The sequence below is a fragment of the Amblyomma mixtum genome, chromosome 9 (assembly GCF_055824585.1).
Source record: "Amblyomma mixtum isolate Tamu chromosome 9, ASM5582458v1, whole genome shotgun sequence".
NCBI lineage: Eukaryota > Metazoa > Arthropoda > Arachnida > Ixodida > Ixodidae > Amblyomma > Amblyomma mixtum.
This window is the reverse complement of record NC_143020.1, coordinates 5,325,823-5,336,271: the sequence shown is the minus strand read 5'-3', so window position 1 is coordinate 5,336,271 and position 10,449 is coordinate 5,325,823. Positions and strand designations below refer to the sequence as shown.

The 10,449-nt window shown below is 43.6% G+C and overlaps 1 protein-coding gene across 1 annotated transcript; it reads left to right on the top strand.

Annotated features, from left to right (window-relative positions):
• The first annotated feature begins 258 nt into the window (after positions 1-258).
• Positions 259-4,970, top strand: LOC149328151 (uncharacterized). The gene is made up of 2 exons (XM_089559859.1): positions 259-304; positions 4,015-4,970. The coding sequence occupies exons 1-2, from the start codon at positions 259-261 to the stop codon at positions 4,653-4,655; spliced, it is 687 nt and encodes a 228-aa protein (XP_089415985.1). The 3' UTR covers positions 4,656-4,970.
• Positions 4,971-10,449: the final 5,479 nt, after the last annotated feature.

Genomic DNA, 10,449 nt, shown 5'->3' with positions numbered 1-10,449 from the left:
CTCGCGATTAACAGCACATTGCAAGTTGTTCTTCTATTTCTTATCCATATCCTTTCAGATTTTGTGTCTAGAGAAGAAAGGCTACGGAAAGTGTTGTTAAATGCGCTTTTGTGCATTGCCGTCTACACAAAAGCGCACATGTTCCGATGCCTGTGGCGTTTGTGTTCATTCCAAAGTGACACTCCTTTGCTCTCTGTTATTTTGCAGGTCATGACAGAAAAGCCAATGCGTACAAGGTTCCACGCCTGCCACCCTTTCATGACTCCATTGCTTCATGCTTATAACCTGCAAAATTCCATGTGCAGTGATCTCAGTGCATTGTGTCTATCACAAAGTCGATTGGAAATAGTTTTGATGTAATTGCTTCAATTACAGGGATCTTACTAATGAGGAAAGTGGGCATTACCGCGAAAACAAAAATTTTGTTTAGTGAACTTGTTTCGTAAGCAATATGGTTCTTTCCCCTGAAATCACAACAGGCTCGCTTAAAGGAGAAGGAAGGTGGGAATAACGGGTGGCAGCATAGTTGTCGCTAACAGTTGTTCCTGTTGTTGACGAGGCACAAGGTTCTTTTTGTTCGTTTTCACTCGATAGTGGATGAGCAGAAATCACTGCTGTGGAATGGTTGACCAGTTTAAATTAAGCTCTCGGTGAGATTCCCATTTCTGTCGTGGTATGTAGAGAACACCTGAAGTTGAACGCAGCCTATTACCTATGTACTCTTGCGGTGTGCATTCAGTAGTAGAAGTATTAGAATCATGATATTTGGTCACTCAGAACCAAGCACCAAGAGAGGATTATGCCTGTCGTGCAAAGGACATTGGTGTTCCAGCTATGTCAGCCTAGCCAGGCACTCCACATAAAAAGGGGTGGATAGGAGATGGGACGATACTGAGTGGTCGTCCTGCATTCCACAACACAGAGAGTGAAACTGGGGTATGTTTCAGGGCAGTTATTATATTCAGGTGATTTCGCATATATTTGGAAGATGGCCTGTGCCGGTGTCTGTAGGGTGTTGCATGTCAGCTTGTCAATTAACTTTGCGATGTGGAGAGTCGAAAAAAATAAGCAGCTGGTGCTCATCTTAAATAAACGAGATGTATTGGTTCCAAGACATTTACTCGGTTAAACATACAAACGGCAGAAAATGACGCCTTTACTTTGGGTGCAAAGTGGGGTGAATCTGACTCCATTCTATTATTCCGAGATCAAAGCAGGATCTCTGGAACTGAAGAGACGGTCATTGCGCAAGACGGTGTGCGAGATCACACGAAAGAAAACAGTGTAATTGTGCTGGACAATGTGGTTGCTGTGATAAGTGTGCAAATTGATTATTTCATTTATGCCAAATTCTTTCGTGTTTTTCACTGAAAGCCGAAACATCGTGTGAATATTGCATGCATTGAAGGAATTTCCCTTTTGATGAATGTGTGATTGACACATCAATTTTTATATTGATTTTTGTTCTGTACAGCCACACATATTTTCAAAATGCTTGCTGTCGTCATTCGGTGTGACTCCACCAGGTTTCACTTTGCTCTGTCCGCTAGGTGTGGCTTATGAACATTGGGGCTCTGCAGAAACCCTGCTGTCAGTATTGTGTGGTGAATTCTAGATGGTATCGTATATGTTGCCGTTCACTAGTTTATGGGTATTTTTATGGCTTTGCTGAAGAGTACGCTATGATTCCTTGTGGTTGGTCACATGTGACTGACCTCACTTTGTCATGTGCGAAGCATTCCAGACTCTTTCCAAGCTATGTTTGTTGCTGTGTGCATTTAGCCTGCATTCTGACGTCTTCCGTTCTGTTTTGAGGCTCTTTTAGGAGCAGGTGATATTTGGCTGTATGGGGTGACAATGTTTTTTATAGTTTTCTAATGCTTAGTGCTGTTGTGCGCATTTGTAATTCATCAGGTGTGGACTTCAGTTCGTGATGATTGTATGCACCTTGAATTATCTTTGAGGAGGAAATTCTTTTGTTATGATGTGAAGCCATTTGAAAAATTTGCCTCCCCAGTGTTTCTGTATAGCTCTTTGCTCTGTTGGCCCTGTTTACCTTGTGCGGTGCTGACCTATTGACGCAGTGCTCTTTGCCGTGTTGCCCAAGGCAATGCAAGCTGTAGCAGACTTAACTCGTCTAAGGACCACACTGTTTCTGTCTTTTTTTTCTGATTTTGCCGGAGTGACTTCCTGACACGTGGCAGGTCTTCATGCCTCACAAAATGCCTGTAAAACTGATTTAGTGTTGCTGTGATTCTGCGATTCTGATAAGTGATGACAAGTTGTACTTTTATTCTTTATTTCTTGCTGCAATCACTCTTCCCGCATCAGTGGCATAGTCATTGGAGGATGCACCACGCATGTAGGATGTGCAGGGTTGTAATCTCAGTACTAGCACTAGATTCCCACCAGTGATGCAATGAGCAAGTTTTCCCCCTAGCTTGATCTGGGTGTTGTGCTTGGAAATGGGCCTTTAACCCCAACCTGTGTCGAAGAAAGTGTCTTGAGCCATGGCCCTCTTTAGCTAAAGCTGCCCTTTCACCATCTCACCTATTGTCGTCATCAGCTTTCATTGTCATTACAATTTTTCATCCCACATTCGAGGCGTGGGCCTTACACGAGTAAATATCTTACGCTCTAACTGCACTTGACACACAGTAGTGTGCTGTTTCAGATGTGCTTCTACTGGTTTGGTTAATGCCACTCTAGGAGCTGCTGCAGGGGAAACACCGTGTTGGGCATGTTGGCCACACTTGTGGACGGCTGTAATGTTGGCTGCAAGCAAGCCTCCTGACAATGTTTTACCAGTTTTCAAGCTCTGAAAATTTTTTTCCTACGTGCTGTACAAAGGGTGTAAGAGGTCTTAAAACACATGAGGAATCCTGTCCCAATGTGTTTTGTCTCTAACCATAACTCACACTCGTTAGTTTTTAAGCCTACGTAGGCAGACTTGTACAGTCCTTCCCATGAAGCCAGTTACTGTGTTAGCGAACAGGCCTATAAAGTGGCTGTTGGTTTGCTTGCAACAGATTTCTGATATTTTTAGGTAACTATGATTCTTTCATGAGCATAAATATAGTTCTCGTCTGGAGGCAGAATTGAAAGTTTGGAATGTTTGCTTTGGAACTTGATTGTTTTTAAGCCTGTCCTACTCAATTTACCTGACCTAGCACAACGTTTGTATGAGATGTTATGCTATTTTCACCGTCTCATCCACATAACACCATGTGAGTTGTTGCACATGTAATCCTGTGTCTTATGAATGTAAGCTTTCTTTCACTTGCAGGCTTGACCACCAGAGGCCGCAGATACGGTGTATTTTCTTGGCAAAACTCATCAGGTTAGAATCTTCACTTTTTCTCCATTAATGCGTCTCTGAAGGTTGTCTTTCAAAGAACAGTGCGAAGAATACAGAAGCTTGAGTTCATAGAACTGTACTGAATTGAGATGATATTTGCCTTTGATATTCTGGAAAGTTGTTTTCCGTAATATGGGAACTGTTGACCAACTGCCACCCCTGTGGGTTCTGTGGATTGATGCAAGGACTTGTGCAGGGGTCCAAGGCCTCATCAGGTTTTTAGCCTTTAGCTTTTGCTTCCTCTTGTACCCTGTCTGAGGAGCAAATAAAGAAAACATAAGTGGCAGTGTGCTAAACTTGCTAATTGCCATTTGTTGGGTATTAGGCCCACTTGGGTGGGCTTAGGACAGCGTCTATCATGATGGCAGTAATGCAAGTGCTTAGAATGGCTTTCAAATGCTACCCTATTTTGTTGGCAAGGATGACATTTTTTGCAGCTGAAATGTTTTCAGCTGCTTGCAGAATCCATTCTAGGGATATCTTTCTTCAGACCTGAATTCTTGTTAAGGCCGACCTATTCAATAAAACTTTTCATAAACAACCACAGCTGTTGACAATTATGTCCTGCACATTGATCTTCATTTCCCTAGCTCCAGGTGAGCTGTGCAATGTTTGTTCCTGCTTTTGATTGAAAGTATTCTTCCTTTACAACACAGGTTCAGTCGTCACGCACAGCGGCCATGGTGCACCTCCTGTGCAAGATTCAACTGGTCAAAGGCGCCCAGTGAGCCACTGCATGGAATCTACTCCTTCTGGCAGTGGTAACCACCGGGGTAAACCTGCAGTAAAGAAGGTGCACGAATGCACCCACTGCAGCAAGGGATTCAAAAACAGATCTCAGCTGGTGGTGCATCTCCGAGTCCATACTGGGGACCGCCCATACCATTGTGATGACTGTGAAAAGAGCTTTGTACAAAAGGCCCACCTGGAGTCCCACCAGCGCACTCACACTGGCGAGCGTCCTTACCATTGTGACTATTGTGATAGCAGCTTTTCAGACCGGAGCAAGTTAGTGAAACACCAGCGAACTCACACAGGTGAGCGTCCTTACCGTTGTGACCACTGTGGTAGCAGCTTTACATCGAAGAACAGCCTGGTGGCACACATCCGTACCCACACGGGTGAAAGGCCGTATCAGTGCCAGCTGTGCCCCATGGCCTTTGTACAACATTCAGATCTTGCGAGGCATGTGAGATCCCATAAGGGCGAAAAGCCGTTCAAATGTGATTTGTGCCATAAGACATTCGCTCGGGGAATAAATTTAAAACTCCACAAAAAAACGATTCACAAAGAATAGCAGCGGTTTCTAATGCCTTAGTCGATATGTTTTCCTAGCTACCTTTTTATGTGCGATCTAATGAGATTCTAGCAGAATGCTCTATGATGGGTGGGGGTAGCTAACCTTCGTCTTTCTTTACATTTGTATGTTTTGTTCACGTTTAAAGTTTTTTCAGGAAAATAGATTTGTTGTTCCCTTAGGCTACACACACACTCGCGATAAGTATTTCCTGAACACAGAGTAATCCTGCTATGCATGTAAACTCGCATGAATGGAAATGAAATCTCGGTCATACGTGGATGGCATCACTTCTCGTTGGAAGGAGATTTCAAAAACATTGTTCCCAATATTACAAAGAGATGTAGCATGCCAGAGACGTAATAGCATAGACGTATGCTAGTTTACCGCAAATTGACTACGCATGCGTAGTGGCATGGTTACAATCAGGCAGGGTCACTGCGCATTCGGAGCCGGCGTTCAGTAAACCAGTCTACATCTACGCTACTTCGTCTCCACTGCGCTAAATTTCTATTGCTAATGCCATTTATCTGCCTGCTTCAGTGAAAAGATTCAAGGGGGTAAAACATGCGCAACCATTCTTTTTATTCGTGCAGTCTGAGTGGGCGTATTTTTGTGATCGTCATTATAAATTCACTCATTAGTATCATTGAACCGATTTCTGTTTGTGTGACAACACAGGAAAACCTGCTCTTGCGTTAATCTTAGTGTGTTTATTCTGGCAGTGCTAGTGGCTGGAATGAGTGGCGAACGGCAAGTGTCCGACCTCTTATTGATGTGTCTTGTGTTAGTGTGCACGTTTTAGAACAGTTCGCTGCACTTCAGTAACAAAGCCAACAAAAATGTTTACGAACATTTACACCACCATTTCTCAGACCGCTATCTCTGATGGATATAAATGGCATAATATTTGTGGAGCATTATCTTCGCACCATTTTTATCTGTTGTGGTTGTCAGCAGAATATCAGGTGTTCGTGGCCATTTCATTTTGTGCTAGCTTCTTTGTTGTGTTGGTGTTACTTGAAGAAGCCATATTTTTTTACATAACGTGTTCTTGATAAGAAGCTGCAGGAGTCATGGCTGCTGAAACAAACACTGTGATTAGTGCCTAAGACAAACATTGTATTCTTGTATTGTATTGTAACGCACGTGATTTGGGTCATTTTTGTGAGGTTGCTTAGTGCACATAAGTATTTTATTCCAGTTTCCATTACACATTGTTGAATAAAGCCGCCGCGGTGGCTCAGTGGCTGTGGTGCTCGGCTGCTGACCCGAAAGACGTGGGTTCGATCCCGGCCGCGGCGGCTGAATTTCTTTAGAGGAGAAATTCTAGAGGCCCGTGTACTGTGCGATGTCAGTGCACGTTAAAGAACCCCAGGTGGCCGAAATTTCCAGAGCCCTCCACTACGGCGCCTCTCATAGCCTTAGTCGCTTTGGGACGTTAAACCCCATAAACCAACAAACCAACATTGTTGAATACGTTCTGGCTGTTTCTAAGGTGTTCATGACTAGTTGCAAGGGTCGTGGCCGCTGAAAGAAAAAGTTCTTTGATTGGTGCCTATGAAAAACATTGTTATTTTGTAGAGTATTGTAAGGTTAGTTTTTTAGGTTTGTTTTGTGAAATTGCACATGACTATTACATTTGCGATTACAAAATGTTGAATACCTTCTGGCTGTTTGTAAAACTTACTTGACATATTGTGCATTAAATTCAAAAGCTGTGCAGTTCTTTGGTTAGCCTTTTTCTTCGAATAGCTGATGTTTCCTTTTTTTTAGCATTTTGCTTCGAGCTTCCACAGACATCATTGTGCCTTGCATCCGGGCAAGAATTTTTATTGCCACTTGCTTCAGCACTTGGTTCTGGTTCCCACAGCACGTCTATCCTGTCTAATAGCATTGCATTTCCTGTGGCACGACAATGGGCGGTAGTTTCATCGGTTGCTTTGGAGAAACCTTTAAACCTCTCTTTTTCTCAGCCACTGTGCATTTACATTCGGTTACATCCATCCATTCTGATAAACTACCGCTCTCTTTTCACCGCCGACGTAACTACCCACCTCCCAACTACCTCCTTTACGGTTGTCCCATAACTCAAACCGGCAATATTAAGTACCTAGGTGTCCATATCTCCATGACCTATCCTGGCACAGTCATGTTACTAATATAGCTAACTCAGCCAATCGCGTCCTTGGCTACTTACGGCGTAACTTTTCCTTAGCACCCCCTTCCGTCAAACTAATTGCCTATATATCACTTGTCCGACCTAAACTGGAGTACGCCAGTTCTATATTCGATCCTCACCAAAACAACCTGTCGAATTTACTGGAATCTATTCAAAATCGCGCTTCGCGATTTATTCTTTCAGAGTACTCATATCGCGCTAGTGTAACGGGACTAAAATCTCGACTTGAACTTCGTACCCTAGCATCCCGTCGTGAACTAGCTCGCCTTTCTCTTTATCATAAATTTTTTTCACAGCTTGCCACCGAACAAAGCACTCATCCGCCCAGCCCATCGTTTATCCCGTCACAGCCATCTCAGTGCAGTCTATCCCCAGCGCGCCCTTACCACAACGTTCCAAACATCATTTTTCCTCCGTACTGCCCTGGACTGGAACGACCTTCCCGGCCATATCGCTTCCCTTGAAGACCTTCAACAATTCAAGACTGCCATCGAAAATCATTTTTTTTGTCATAACTGCCGTACTCCCCGCCCATGGGGCCCTTAAATGGGGCCTTTGAGGACTTAATAAATGAATGAAATGAATGAAACATTGAGCAACCTTTTCGGTGAATTCAAATTAAATATCGTCCGCTTTTCATAGTTGCAGGATGGGAAGTACTTTCCATGCCTTGCACTCGCATTCTTTGAAGCTCAAGCACAGTTAACCCATATACGCCTCGCGTCCTGTGTGTAGTACTCCGCTCTTTTCTGTGTATAAACTCGTAGTTTATTCTGTAAAAGCTTGTGCCTGCTGAGGTAGATTCAAGAGGGTCTAAACTTTTTCTATGTGGGGATTGAATTGCGTTTGTTGTGATTGTGCGTTGTATGCATAAAGAAAGATTGCGCAGTCTTGTCTGGAGGCCAGTTTTTAAATTCAACCTCACTCACTGCATTGTAATGCTCCAAGGAAGACACATTTTTGCATTGTCATAAACGGAAACCACCGTCCGTGATGAAAAATGGGATTTTTTGCATTGGATGGTCAGAACTGTCATAACTGACGGCCAGTTTCCGATCAACTATACCTTGCGCATGAATGAAACTTTGGAGCATCATAAAATACAGTTAATTTAGGTTGTCTAGATGGTCCTCATAATGTTTATTTGTATGTAAATGTGCCCACGCCAACCATGCAGACAAGATGTACGATGGCGCAAGCTGCATTGCGGGTAGCATCAACAAATGCATAAATTTCGTGTGTTGCCGGTTGACCAGTTCTTCAATCTGTTCCTTTACACATTCCTGTTTGTGTGTTGTCAGTCTGTGAGAATAAGAAGCTTTGAAGAAGGAACTCTATGCGCATGCAGAGCAAGCATGTCTTCGTGCGACCCGTTGAACGTGACTTTTTCAGTGTACGCGAGTGAAGACATGGTATGTCTTTGTGTGCACGTCCCCAAATGTCACTGCTCAGTCATGAAAGATGCAGGCTTGTTGATGCCCTTACCAGTAACCTGAAAGGCACAGCAGTTTATAGCCACAATACCAGACAAATTTGCTCCATAGAAACCGGCTGGAGTTTTTCCTATAAACCTGCTACTTCATCACTTGCATCTGCGGGTAAGTAAACGCAACAGGCAGCAATGTTGCAACTGTCGTTAACCTGTCTAAATTCATTTCGTGTGTGTATTCTGCTCTGACCTTGTCACTCACACGGTCGCCAGGGAGCTTTACACGCTTAATTTCTCTTGTAGCGGGCTTTAGCAAGGACAGCACGTTGGTGGAGATAGATGTATTTGTTCTTCTGGGTCCGTAATCACACAGAAAATGCTATCGTTAGTTCTTTCGGTGTTATGTATGACAAGTGTTCACGGTGCACTGCGGTGACTTGTGCAAGCTGGCGGACCATATCCAAAAAGGCGGCAGTACCTGTAGCCAGCAGTTTTCATAGAATACAGGTACAAACAGGCACTAGTTACTGCAACTCAGCAGGCCTTTTTTTTTGTATATGGAGGTCGTCCCCCTCTGCATGTTGCCATGACATGCAAGTACGAAATCCTTTTTCTGCGTCCCATTAAGCGCTATACAGGAATGAAAAGTGCATGCTACCGTAGCATTGCACTAAATGGTCCGCTTTAAAATACAGGACTGCCCGCAGTATTGAATAACACTGGTGTTGATTGTCGTTTTCTTTTTTTTGTACTTGGCCTGTTTTCTGTGTTCTCGTTTTGCAGGCATTGGAGGAGCATCAGTAGCCAGGGTAAGAACATTCCAGAGGAACTGCTGCCAACTTATTCCGACCCATAGCTTGATGCTACTGTCCTGTAAAACAATGTATTGGGGGACATATCTTTGTACAATGCACTAAGAAATTCCCCATTTCTGTCTGAGCTCTGTCGAGTGTTACGTTGCCTAGTAGATTATAGTGGTTAATATTTTTATTTCTTTTGTACTGCGGAACGTGGTTTATTTGCTATGTATTGCGGGACATGTCTTTGTACCACGCACTGAGATGTCTCCCCTAGATTAAATGGATAACTGTTGGCATCCCCTTTGTATCAGGGCTGTGGCGAATGCCACCTTTCCTAGTAAGTTAAAGTGGTTCATTGTTATATTTTTCTACTGCCCCTTCCTTCTTTGTAAGCTTTGAATCCTTGTCTGTCTTTTCTTCAAGGCTATTTTTTTTTTATTCTGCGCTTTATACCTTCAATTTCTTTGATGTGCTGTGCAGTTTTTTTATTCTTATGTTTGTTGGAGTCTGATGGCTCATTAGCCATTGTGTGTCTCCTAAGAGTTCCTTGCGAGTTATCCGCTAGCTCTTCCAGGTTCTGCCGCCGCGGTGGCTCAGTGATTATGGTGCTCGGCTGCGTACCCGAAAGACGCGGGTTCGATCCCGGCCGCGGTGGTCGAATTTCTTTGGAGGAGAAATTCTAGAGGCCGGTGTACTGTGTGATGTCAGTGCACGTTAAAGAACCCCAGGTGGTCGAAATTTCCGGAGCCCTCCACTACGGCGTCTCTCATAGCCTTAGTCGCTTTGGGACGGTAAACCCCATCAACTAACCAACCATCTTCCAGTTTCTCAAAATGTCCTGCCTTCCTTATTTGTCATTATGCCCGTTCTAATTCTAACCATCTTTTAATTTATTTCATATCTGCTTTTTTGTTAGTTATTTGGCAAAATATTTGTGCTTGGAAGTCTCAGATTAAAAGATTGTATAAAACTAAGACAGTAGTTCTTGTTGCAGTGCAGTTGGATATTCTGCTTGAAATCGCAGCTGAACAAATATTTTTCTGGTTGAGCAAATCTTATGGTTTGTCATGCACATTCTTACTTCCCAAATTGAAAATACTCTATCAGTCATCACAGTGGTGCAGTGGTTATGGCGCTCAGCTGCTGACCCAAAAAACACGGGTTCAGTCCCGGCCGCGGCGGTCGCATTTCTATGGCGGCGAAATGCTAGAGTCCTGTGCACTCTGCAATGTCATTGCATGTTAAAGAACTCCAGGTGGTCAAAATTATCCATAGCCCTCCTGTGCGGTGTCCCTCGTAGACAGAGTCATTTTAAGGACGTTAAACCCTTTAAAACCGAACCATAATACTCTTTTGAATTTGGTTTGGTTGGTTGGTGGTTGT